The sequence below is a fragment of the Haematobia irritans genome, chromosome 5 (genome assembly GCF_050003625.1).
Source record: "Haematobia irritans isolate KBUSLIRL chromosome 5, ASM5000362v1, whole genome shotgun sequence".
NCBI lineage: Eukaryota > Metazoa > Arthropoda > Insecta > Diptera > Muscidae > Haematobia > Haematobia irritans.
In genome coordinates, this window is record NC_134401.1 from 101,447,799 (window position 1) to 101,461,723 (window position 13,925).

At 31.0% G+C, this 13,925-nt stretch overlaps 1 protein-coding gene across 1 annotated transcript in view; it reads right to left on the minus strand.

Annotated features, from left to right (window-relative positions):
• Positions 1–13,925, minus strand: part of SP2353 (EGF like, fibronectin type III and laminin G domains protein pikachurin) — a 348,551-nt gene that overhangs the window by 130,349 nt on the left and 204,277 nt on the right. The window contains 1 exon segment of the mRNA XM_075309229.1: positions 10,864–12,745. Coding sequence (XP_075165344.1) covers positions 10,864–10,972 — 109 coding nt within the window. The 5' untranslated portion in view covers positions 10,973–12,745.

The following is a 13,925-nucleotide window of genomic DNA, read 5'->3' on the forward strand; positions in this document are numbered from 1 at the left end:
TATAGGAAATTTTGTCAAAATTTTCTTTCTATAGAAAATTTTGCCAAAATTTTATTTCTTTAGGAAATTTTGTCAAAGTTTTATTTCTTTAAAATTTTGTCAAAATTTTATTTTGTCAAAATGTTATTTCTATAGAAAATTTTGCCAAAATTTTATTTCTATAGAAAATGTTCTTTCTATAGAAAATTTTGTCAAAATTTTCTTTCTATAGAAAATTTTGTCAAACTGTTATTTATATAGACAATTTTGTCAAAATTTTATGTCTATAGAAAATTTTGTCAAAATGTTATTTCTATAGAAAATTTTGCCAAAATTTTATTTCTATAGAAAATTTTGTCAAAATGTTATTTCTATAGAAAATTTTGCCAAAATTTTATTTCTATAGAAAATTTGTCAAAATTTTATTTCTTTAGAAAATGTTGTCAAAATTTTATTTCTTTAGGAGATTTTGTCAAAATTTTATTTCTTTAAAATTTGGTCAAAATTTTATTTTGTCAAACTTTTATTTATATAGAAAATTTTGTCAAAATTTTATTTCTATAGAAAATTTTGTCAAAATGTTATTTCTATAGAAAATTTTGCCAAAATTTTATTTCTATAGAAAATTTTGTCTAAATTTTATTTCTTTAGGAAATTTTGTCAAAATTTTATTTCTTTAGAAAATTATGTCAAAACTGTATTTCTTTAGAAAATTTTGTCAAAGTTTTATTTCTTTAGAAAATTTTGTCAAAATTTTATTTGTATAGAAAATTTTGTCAAAATTTTATTTCTATAGAAATTTTTGTATAAATTTTATTCCTATAGAAACTTTTGTCAAAATTTTATTTCTATAAAAAATTTTGTCAAAATGTTATTTCTATAGAAAATTTTGTCAAAATTTTATTTCTATAGAAAATTTTGTCGAAATTTTATTTGAATAGAAAATTTGTCAATACATATTATTACAATTTCAATTCGAGCTAATTGGACATGAATATTAAGGAATTGAAAAGAAAATGTCAGATATCCATCTTACAAGCCTGACTATACCTATGTTTCAGTGTCGGCCAATCCAAATTTCCATAGTCTCTAGTAAGATCTGGCTGGGTCAAAATTGTATTTCTTTAGAAAATTTTGTCAAAATTTTATTTCTTTCAAAAATTTTATCAAAATTTTATTTTAATAGAAAATTTTATCAAAATTGTATTTCTATAGAAAATTTTGCCAAAATTTTATATGTCTATAGAAAATTTTGTCAAAATATCATTTCTATGGAAACTTTTGTCAATTTTTTATATGTCTATAGAAAATTTTGTCAAAATATCATTTCTATGGAAACTTTTGTCAAAATTTAATTTCCTTTTTGTTGTTTTGATCTCAGCTTAATAACCATTGCGTTGGCTAAACTACAAGAGTAGCTTAACCAACAGAGGAAAATAATGTTTATCAATTTTTTTTAAGCTGAGATCAAAACAACAAATATGATTGAAGTACAAACCAACAATAACAAAAGAAAACGAACATTTTATTTCTATAGAAAATTTTGTCAAAATTTTATTTCTATAGAAAATTTTGTCAACATTTTATTCTACAAAAAATTGAAGTAATTCTTATTTGGCTAGGAATATTTTGCAAAATCTACCAAAAAACAAGAATTCTACCAATCTACCATACAGTAAAAAATCTAGCATTTTTTGATAAAATTCTACCAGCTGCGGCAACCTGTTCTCATTTGAAAATGAAGCGTTTGAAAATGAAGCGTAGTTAAAATTAAAAATTTCCACAGCTATTATCACGACAACCCACAATAAAATGAATATTGAACCTATCCTCCCAGTCTAACGTTGGTATATAACGAACTATTTATATTTCATCCATTTATTTGTTGATTTTTTTTTGTTTGGCCTTGTCTTGTCAATCTGCAGCGTCTGTTTTAAGTGCACTTTAAAGTAATATACGCTTGATTATTTTTATAATGATTGGCATATTCGAGAATAGCAATTGAAGTATATTTTATTGAGCCCAAAGAAAAAAATACAAATGCCATTTTTGTTGTGATTGGCTATCAAACGATAAAAATATCAGTACAATATCATACGACATAAAATCTCAATGATTATTGACCTGGCCACAGGAGGATGACAAATATTAACAACATAAAAAAAGTACAAACACACACACACCCACACACAAATTGAAGTAATGCTAATTTGTTTCGCTACATTTACAATATGGCCGCTAACAGATGTATGAATTAAATTTAAATTTATTTTAAAATAACAAAACGAAAACAAAAACAAGAATTGACTATGGACATCCCATATAATCGAGAGTTGTGACATTTTAAATAACTCATTATGAATTGTTAAAAAATTCGTAAATATTCAATGGGACCTGTGGTAATATCAGACCAGAGAATTGTGTTTATTTTTTTAATGCACTTAAATGGGGGAGCCACCATCAATGGTCAGTGAGCATTCACATTCAGTACCTAACAAGGTACTTTTGAATACCCTACTACGGAAGGTTATATGAAATGGTATTTCCGAAACGGCCGTCTATCCAACCATTTTGAAGTCTATAGGGTTTTGCCCAAATAAATTTGACAAGCATATATTTCCTCTTGTAGTTTAGTCAACACATCTTTTTAAGCTGAACTCACAACACTAATAATTTTAACGTCTTCCCAACAAAACAAATGGAAGTTGTTCCACAAACATTTCTTTTTAAGAGAATCTAGGAATCCCATCAACAAAAAAATAAATTGTTAAAAAAATAGTTTTATAGTTCTTTAAATTTCTTTATCCAAATGAAGCCCATGTAAAATTCATTGGAGATGATCCAAGTTTGCTCTACTTCCGGATAACATGTTGGGGATCCAAACTACTTGTTTGGAAGCTCTTTTTTTGCAGGGTTTATATCAGAGAAATTCGTCTTCTAGCTAAGCAAAAACCACATTCGTATTTTAAGGACAAGAAATTTGTGGCCTTACGACAATATTTTTTCCATAAATTTGAATTTTTTAACTGCTATTTAGCCATACATGAATATGGCTTCGAATATATCGCAAAAAGAGAATGAATTTTAATGCTAGATGGGTCGCTAAAAATTATCTTCATTTTAAAGAAGCAGCATCTTTGACTCGGAATCCATACCAAAGTCCTTAAGAGAAGGTGAACATTTGTGAATTCAAGTAAACCTTTTTGAGTGTAGGAAATTTCAATACCACCCTAGGCCATTATATGCCCAAAGTCATATAGTTATACGATTTGCGAAGGACATCCCTAGTTTTGTTCCATACATGATAATGAATCCCACATTCATATAATTTGGACCAAGTGGATACACAGAACCATATACGAGTATTCGCGCAAATGCATTCATTACACAAATTAAAATAATGTCCTCCTATAATAAATTCATTGGCTGTCATTTGCATGATGAGCTAGAACAAAGGATATTTATAGCCACTGGATGACCAGCCAATAGTCATCCAATGATGGTTTATGTTGTTGTTGTTGCGAACAATGATGATAATACGAATGGATATGGTGACCCCTTATGTTGGTGTTATTGATTTGATAAAGATGCCACCTGGTGGCATAATAAACACCAAAACGACAATAATAGCACACGCATACTTCAAATTTCCATAAAATGACACTTAACACATTTTATGTGCCCATGTGTCCTCCTTCGCCCCCCACCATTACCACAACCATCACTCTTGTAGAAATGTGAAGTATTTATGACCTAACAATTCAATATGAACGTAAATGAGAACAATAAACACCAATCCATGGGACAAATACTCATTTGTACACATGTTATAGCTATAAACGTTTATGGGTGTGTGTCTGCATGGGTCATTCTCAATGAGCAATGAGATATTAATATATTTTAGAGAGAGAGAGAGAGAGAGAGAGAGAGGGAGAGAGATATTTTATAGTTAGTAAACAAGGTTTAGATTTTAGGCTTATACTTTATATAACCATCACAAACGGTATCTTTTGAACACATTGTTTAGCTAGAAATATTAATAGGTGTGTGTGTGCGTGCACACATAGCTTTGTGTCATTCTCAAAACAATCGGATATTATGATATTTCACAAAGAGAGAGAGTGGGCGAGAGATATTTTATGCTTACGAAAAATAGGTGTAGATTTTAGGCTTAGACTTTATACATCTATCTCTTACAGTATCACTTTAATACATGTGGATATGGGTCATTCACATAGCAAAGAGATATTAAGATATTTTACAGAAAGGGCGAGAGATATTTTTTGGTTAGTAAAAGTAAGTTTTGATTTTATATTTAAATGAATTACTGGCAAATTATTTTTTTGAGAAAATTATTTATTTCATTGATGAATCCCACGTACTCCATAGTTGTCTGTTTGGCTTTAGAGCGGAGCATTCTACTGTTCATCAGATCAAAAGGGCTATAGACATAACAAAAATCTAATAAACGTTCAAGATATTCCACGGGAGTTCTTCTAATAGACATTGAAAAGGCATTTGGCACAATGGTCTGGTTTATAAATTACAAAAAAGAACTTCCCAATCTATTTAGTTAAGATTATAAAAAATTTCTTTCCGAAAGATCTTTTGTTGTGGATATCAACGGTTGTCAATCGGTTGGAAAACTTATTCCTGCCGGTGTTCCTCAGGGTTCTGTTTTGTCACCTCTTTTGTACTCCTTATTCATATCCGATTTTAAATCATTGAAAGGTAACGATGTAGCCTTCTATGCTGACGACAGTGTGTTTATATGTCGTGACAGGGTTTCGAACGCTATAGTATCGAAAATGCGAAGATCACTCATCTCTGCTAATAAGTATTTCTCAAAATGGAAAATTTAAGTAAACGAAGAGAAAACCCAAGCGATTATCTTTCCATTTAACAAATCTCCAAAACGAATACCCTCCCGAGCGCTCGTGACTCAGGGTCATTCCATCCCTTTCTTAAACTCTGTAAAGTATTTAGGTGTTAACTTAGACAAAGCTCTTACTTTTAAGAATCATATAGATATGACTTGTTCAAAGTCCACTCGTTGTAGTAGGGCACTATTTCCACTCCTTAACAGAAAATCTAAGTTAAATGTTAGGAACAAATTGCTCTTATATAAAATGTGCATAAGACCCATATTAACGTATGCCTGCCAGGTCTGGCGAAATTGCGCTAAATCACACAGAAAAATGTTACAGATTATTCAGAACAAGAATCTGAAAATTATTCACAATTTGCCAAATCATTTTTCCACTTCTGCATTACACAGATTGTCTAATATAGATATGATTGACACATACATAGAAGCTCTGACACTGAAATTTACCGAAAAATGCAGGGAGTCAAATAATCCTCTTATTAGATGTTTGGCCAGCAGCGGTTATTTCACATATAACTCCTTATATGTTTATTTAACAGCTATTGTCCAATCTTAACTTTCCATTTTTTTTAAACTTTATGTGAAAACTTAGGTTTTTACTATCTTTTTCCTAAAAATAGTATCTAATTAAAAATCATGACAATAACTAAACAATTTGTAAACATTTGATGTAATATATATTTATATAAAACACACAAAATTTGTAAATATTGACTTGGCTTATTGATAGAAATTAAAATAAAATAAAATAAAAAAATAAAGTTTTTATATTTAAATGCCTTACAGGTCTTCCACTGAAAAAAAAATTGTCTTTAGCTCAAGCAAATCCTGTCCTTAAAGAACGAACGCGAAACATTTTGAAATGTCCCTAATGCTCCTCGCTGGCATATATATTCTCACTATTACAAGGTTTGGCTTTTATATTTCGGGACAACCCTAATTTAGCAGTGTGCCAACGGATATTTTTGGTTTATACGTACTCAAAACGTTTTGACATATTAGCACTATCGATCGATTAACTTAATTCAAGTTTTGGCATTGAAGCTCCGTCAAGGTACGAGATCGTAGTTCACTTCCACACAAAAAAAAATATTTTCGTCATATTAGTTAGGTTAGGTTAGGTGGCAGCTCGATGTATCAGGCTCACTTAGACTATTCATTCCATTGTGATACCACATTGGTGAACTTCTCTCTTATCCCTGAGTGCTGCCCGATTCCATGTTAAGCTCAATGAAAAGGGACCTCCTTTTTATAGCTGAGTCCGAACGGCGTTCCACATTGCAGTGAAACCACTTAGAGAAGCTTTGAAACCCTCAGAAATGTCACCAGCATTACTGAGGTGGGATAATCCACCGCTGAAAAACTTTTTTGGTGTTCGGTCGAAGCAGGAATCGAAACCACGACCTTGTGTATGCAAGGCGGGCATGCTAACCATTGCACCACGTTGGCTCCCATATATTACATATATGGGAGATTATGCAACCTAAATTTTAGGATGCGCAATTTACAAACTATTAAGGACAAATTTCTTTAAAATAATGACATTTTAATTAAAATATAGTTTATAGTTTTTTCTTCAAAATTTTTTCTCATTAAATTTAGGACACAAATTTTGTAAATTTGCATCCCTCCGTTAAAGTCGCATGTCTTTGAACTAAGGCTAATTTTCCTTAAAGTAAATAAAAACATTTTTGATTTAAAGAACTGTCCTTAAATTAACTGATATATTCAAACATTAGATTTAAGATTAAAACGCTTCATATATAGGCTTAGACTTATTTTGAGGATTAAGCGTCTTTGGTTTAAAGTTTTTTTTTCGAATTAAGAAAACATTTTTTACTTTGAGGTATCCGCTATAATTTGGATTTTTAACCTGGCATTTGTTTGTACGTGAATAGCTTTATTAATATACCACGAAAAGAAAATTAAAATTCGATAAGTGAGATCTGAATCCTAATCTTTATTTTATTGATCCTAGATTTAAGGCCAGATCGATCGCTAAAAAATATCGTTATTTTAAAGAAGCCACATCTTTGGCTGGGAATCAATAGCAAAATCCTTAAGAGAAGGTCAAAATCTTTGGATCGAAGCAAACTTTTTTGAGTGTAGACAAATTTCGTGAAGAACGTTCAAAATTAGTTGTTGTTCCCGAAACCATTGATGCTGTTCGCCAACTCATATCGTCATGTAATCATCGTGAGTTTGAGACAATCTTAGACGTTAGTATGACCAGTCCAGGGATCTGGAGCGAAGCGAACCCTTTTTTGTACCTAGCGGGAGCGATATTTTTAAAATTGTATTCATATAGAAAAATTTGCCAAAATTTTATTTTTTGTTTTTGTCAAAATTTTATTTCTATAGAAAATTTTGTTTTTATAGAAAACTTTGAGAAAATATTTCATTACAAAAATTCTTTTAAAATTTTATTCCTAGAGAAAATTTTTCTCAAAATTGTATTTCGATAGAAAATTTTTTCAACATTTTAATCCTATAGAAAATTTTCTCCAAATTTTATTTCTATAGAAATTTTTCTCAAAATTTTAATTCTATAGAAAATTTTCTCAAAATTTTAGTTGTATAGAAAATTTTCTCAAAAGTTTATTTTTATAAAAAAAATCTCAAAATTTTATTTATATAAAAAATTTTCTCAAAATTTTATTTCTATAGAAAATTTTGTCAAAATTTTATTTCTATAAAAAATTTTCTCAAAATTTTATTTCTATAGAAAATTTTCTTTTTATAGAAAATTTTGAGAAAATATTTCTACAGAAATATTTTCTTTAAATTTGATTCCAATAGAAAAAATTTCTCAAAATTGTATTTCTATAGAAAGTTTTCTCAAAATTTCTCTATAGAAAATTTTTTCAAAATTTTGGTTCTATAGAAAATTTTCTCAAAATTTTGGTTCTATAGAAAATTTTCTTAAAATTTTTTTTTTTAAAAATTCTCAAAAATTTATTTCTATAAAAAAATTTTCTCAACATTTTATTTCTATAAAAAAGATCCCAAAATTGTATTTCTATAGAAAATTTTTCTCAAAATTTTATTTCCATTAAAAAAAATGTTCTCAAAACTTTATTTCTCTAGAAAAATTTTGTCTAAATTTTATTTGTAAAGAAAATTTTGTCAACATTTTATTTCTATAGAATGTTTATGAAGTACCTTTTGGTTCGAGAGGAATATTTTGCAAAATCTACCAAAATATCAAGAATTCTACCAATCTACCAAAGAGTACAAATTTTACCACGTTCCAACTGTGGAAACCGTGAATACGATACGTGTATGGACTGAGAAGATGTGATAATGTATCGAGTGTTGCGAACAATCTGTACGTGGTAAGTTTCAATAACTTGCTGAATAAAGGGTGATACGGTCAAAATTTGGTCAATATAAACTTGACGTATTTCTTTCAATTTTGCATTTAAAAAACCTGAACACCCCTCATTTTGAAGGTGTGTGTGTAGAATGTTGCTGCTATTTTCATTTTGGAATTCACTCTTCAGTTGTCAAAATGCCGTCCTGCTTGGAGAAGAGCAACGTATCAAAATTTTGCTCGCGCATCGCGAAAATCCGAGCTACTCGCACGCAAAGCTGGCAAAATCGCTAAAAGTTGCCAAATCAACCGTTACAAATGTAATTAAAGTGTTTGGGGAACGTTTGTCGACAGCCAGGAAGTCTGGAACGGGGGGAAATCGAAAACCGGAAGCCGCTGAGACGACAAAGAGAGTTGCCGGTAGTTTCAAGCGAAATCCTAACCTCTCTCTCCGAGATGCCGCAAATAAGCTGGGTGTATCGTCTACAACCGTGCATCGAGCCAAAAAACGAGCCGGACTATCGACTTACAAGAAGGTAGTGACTCCAAATCGCGATGATAAACAAAATACGACGGCCAAAGCGCGATCCCGGAGGCTGTACACGACGATGCTGACGAAGTTTGACTGCGTGGTAATGGACGACGAAAGCTACGTCAAAGCCGACTACAAGCAGATTCCGGGTCAGGAGTTTTATACGGCAAAAGGAAGGGGAAAGGTAGCATATATTTTCAAGCACATACAACTGTCAAAATTCGCAAAGAAATATCTGGTTTGGCGAGCCATCTGTACCTGTGGCTTGAAAAGCAGCATTTTCATAGCTTCCGGGACTGTCAACCAAGATATTTACGTGAAAGAGTGTTTGAATAAACGTCTGCTGCCTTTCCTGAAGAAACACGGTTGTTCCGTACTGTTTTGGCCGGATTTGGCATCTTGCCATTAGGGTAAAAAGGCCATGGAGTGGTACGCCGCCAACAACGTGCAAGTGGTTCCCAAGAACAATAACCCTCCCAACACGCCAGAGCTCCGCCCAATTCAGAAATACTGGGCTATTGTCAAGCGGAACCTAAAGAAGACCAAAAAAACTGCTAAGGACGAGCAGCAGTTCAAGGCAAACTGGCTTTCTGCGGCGAAGAAGGTGGACAAGGTGGCTGTACAAAATCTGATGGCAGGTGTCAAGCGTGAGGCCCGGCAATTCGGATTTGGAAAAGCGAAAGCCTAACTGAATATTTTTCCTAAATTTTATACTAATTTAACTTGAAAAAAAAAAATTTAATTTGATTTTTTAAATAAACGATTTCACCGATTTACACGCGCTGTCCCTTGACCAAATTTTGACCGTATCACCCTTTATTAGGGTCCTGATTTCTCTACATAGGGTTATATATACGGAACCAAGGGACTTATTTGAGAAGCTTATCTTCTCTAGGTCAAGCAGGGGCAAGAGATTAAGTCCATTGGCAATGACCTTATCTTATCTAACTCCATTCGCCTCTGGGACGCACTATCCTACGTAACGTGTTAAGTTGCAAAAAAATATTTTGCAATATTTTAATCCAAATGCAATGTTCTGAGTAGTGTTGATTTTATATTATGTATTTTTAAGTACAATCACTTAACACGACTTCACTGAAAAGTTTATTGACTTTTGGACAATAAAAAAAAAACTTTATATTAGAGAAATGCATCTTCTACGCTAAGCAAAATTTGCATTCGTATTTTAAGCACATGAAATCTTTGGCCTCACGACAATAGTTTTTTTCAGTGTAACTACTATTTCTTGTAGCTATCTTTTTTGTTTTACACGTCGTAATATAATATTTATTATATAATATTTATTTATTTATTTATTTATTTGGTTTATAACAGCCTAGCACAACAAGATATTAAATCTTATATATTTTGTTAAACTTTTACTTGATTAGATATTAATTTTATTATTATTTTTTATTAAGTATTAAGTTTATGAAACGATCGTTCGAAGCTTTCTTTACAAGTCTCCCTTGAGTTTGATCACTTAGATGGACATAGAAAGTTTCTGAGGTGCTCTAACATAGTAGTTTTCCTACTACCTGTTTTGGAGTTGTTTGCAGGGATCGGACCATCCCTACTTCTGGAGATTTTCCTGTTGGGTGCTGCTCTTCGCTTAGATTGGACTGTAGGAGAACTTCATCACACACACCAATCTTTTCACAATTCTCTTAGGAGCTTATTCGCATGGATCGTATGATAATCTGTCGCGAAATTTTATTCAAAGGTGGATTGATTTCTGAAAAATGTATTTATTTTAAAGAAGCTGGCTCTGAATAAATACCAAAAACTTTAGGTGAAGTTCAAAATTTTAGCATCCAAGTAAACTTTTTATAATATAAAAGCAGACTTCTATAATAAATCACCATCTATTGATGGTGGTTAATATTTAATTTAAGGTCTTAATATTTAACAAAAAAAAATAATTTTTCCCATTCTGGTACAGGAGAGACACAATATAGATAAAATACTAGAACCGAAAGTCAAGTACTCCCATGTCATTACTTAAGGCAAAACAGTTAAAATCTCCCAAGCAGCATTTACAAAACACAATAACAATGGAATTATTTCTTAAGAGGATAAAAAAAACAAATTCCAAGACGAAAACGAAAATTGCCGAGAAAGAAAAAAAAACACATATCACAATTAAATTACCTTGAAAAGCAGCTTCCATTGTAATTTCCGCTTCGGCACTTTTGGCCGTTGCCAGTATAGTCACCAGAATAAAACCGTGCATCAGCATATTATCCTTAGTTGGCTTCATTTTGTCGTTTTGTCCTCTAGCAGAGGAAGACACTTGATGGTGATGGGGTGTGCGAATGAGTTGAAGTTGTCGATCCTCCAAACAGGGACGATATAAAAAGGAAGGGGCGGCTAGTGTTAATAGCTACCGTGGCAATAATGATGTTAATGGTGGTTATGTAGTCACCGTTGAGACTACAGATGCGGATGCAGAATACCGTTCTGTTTTCTATAACCGTTTGTATGTTTCTGATATTGCTAAAACGGCAATGAATGACAAGGCCTTTTTCACCACACTACAGCCTATGAATGGCTATGGCAGTGTGTGTTGGATGAATATTCCAAAGTTATTCAGTAGTTAAGAGCCACCACTATGTCCGTTGTCGATGAAGTTGATGTCGACCACTATGAATATGTGGTCTGATGATACCGATGGCGATGATGATGATGCTGATGGTTTGATATGCTTGCAACAGGCTATGTATGACTCTTCTCTGATGATTGATGTAGTTGTTTCTCTTGCACTTGTTCTTGTTGTTATTATGCTCCCCACTTAAATGCAGTTTAATATGGGTGGTGGTGTATGAGTATGTAAGAGTATTGCTTGCTTGCTGGTATGTTTTTGTTTGATATGTGTTTACAATGATGTTGATATATTGCTGCTGATGTTTCTCTTCGTTGAGTGGAATTTTTTTCCGTTATCTACACTCTCCCACTCTTTGGTTTCTAGTTGCAAGCCGTTTGCCTATGGCTTTGTAAATGTGGGGTGGAGTGGGGTTGGGGAGGATATGCTTGTGTGTGCTTGATTCTGTTGTATGTTAATAGCTTTGATGTGTCGATGCCGTTGCTGATGTTGTTGATTTCGATGGAAATGTCAACGGAACGTTGTGATAATTGTTGATAACGTTGATTTAGTTTGCAATATTTGTAAGAGAATGGATGTGTATGTGTGTGCGAGTATACTGCTACACTAATGCCGACAATCGAATCACTTTCTGGTGAGGCTTTTCTGTTGAATAATGTGCTCTTTGTTTTTGTTCTACTCTCTACTAGGAGAAAACCTTCATTGATGGAGTTAAGTGTGTCTGTATGTCACCGGGGTATAACTAGCACCACCACCACCTCTTCAACCAACTTTGATTGTAGGTCTAGGACATAGATTTGTCACGTTGTTTTGCTTTGTGTCAATTATAGAGGATATGATGTTTGTGTTGTGTGAGTTTGGTCGAATTTTAATGCCCAAGGACCAATGTGGTAGTTGTTGTCTTTATTGTTGCCTTTTAGTTTTTCTCTTATTTTTTATTTATTTTGATGTTGTTGTTGTTTTTTTTTCTTCTAATTTTCCCCACCTATACCAATGTTAAAGGCTAGAACTATATATGTATGTTTTTATGGAATTCTTTATATGCGAGAGAGAGAGAACGTTTATCCTTGTTTCTGTTTTCTTTTTTTTTATTATTTCCAACTATTGTTTAATAATGTTGTTCTTGTTCTAGTTGTTGTTGCCGAGATGAACTATGTTGGTAAAAGTGATGTGATATGTTCTCGTTCTTGTTCTTCTTCAACAGAAAGCTTAAAGGTTTTGTTGTTGTTCTTGCGGCTGTTGTTAATTCAATTTGAGTTCTTTGTTTTTAACCTTTGTTGTTTATTTATTTTTCCTGGTTCTTGGAACTTCTTTCCTCTCTTCTAGTTTTATTCATAGTTAAAATAAGTCGAAGCCAGAAAATAAAACAAAAAAGAAAACTGTTTTTGTTTTAATCCACAAACGACATGCCTCAGAGGCAGAAGGGAAAATCTAAAATGACAAGAGAAATATAAAACACAGCATTAACATAGGAAATCTATCGAAGAAAGAGAAATGGTGTAAAAATGTTGACATCCTTAACAAAATAAGTCATGATTTTCCTGTAGATCCAATTCAAATTAATGACTAACTCCTTATTTGTGCTGACTTGTAATTTAAATCATAAGTTTCAAACAAATAAAATAAGGACATTGGAAAGCTCGTATAGGCTGAAAGTTTCCTTGATGGATTTGAGTGAAATTGAAAATGTTATACAATCTTAAGATTGGATTAGATTACAAAAAGGTAAAGTTTTGTAAAATAAAAAAGAAACTTAATTGATAGGTACACTGAAAAAAAAAACGAATGCCCGGTTCCAACAATTTTGTTTTACTCTAATGATTTTGGTATTGATTCCGAGCCAAAGCAGAGGAGAATTCTAGTAAGGAATTTTCTATGGATATAAAATTTTGACAAAATTTTCTATGGAAATAAAACTTTGAGAAAATTTTCTATTGAAATAAAACTTTGAGAAAATTTTCTATTGAAATAAAATTTTGCCAAACATTTCTATAGAAATAAAATTTTGAAAAAAAAAAATTCTATTGAAATAAAATTTTGAAAAAAAATCTATAGAAAAATGAAAAAATTTTCTATAGAAATAAAATTTTGAAAAAATTTTCTATAGAAATAAAATTTTGAAAAAATTTTCTATAGAAATAAAATTTTGAAAAAATTTTCTATAGAAATAAAATTTTGAAAAAATTTTCTATAGAAATAAAATTTTGAAAAAATTTTCTATAGAAATAAAATTTTGACAAAATTTTTTATAGAAATAAAATTTTGACAAAATTTTTATAGAAATAAAATTTTGACAAAATTTTCTATAAAAGTAAAACTTTGAGAAAATTTTCTATTGAAATAAAATTTTGACAAACATTTCTATAGATATAATATTTAAAAAAAAAAATCTATAGAAAAAAATGACAAAATTTTCTATAGAAATAAAATTTTGACAAAATTTTTTTATAGAAATAAAATTTTGGCAAAGCTTTTTATAGAAATAAAATTTAGAGAAAATTTTCTATAGAAATAAAATTTTGACAAAATCATCTATAGAAATAAAATGTTGACAAAAGTTTCTATAAAAATAAAATTTTGACAAAAGTTTTTATAGAAAAAAAAAATTAAG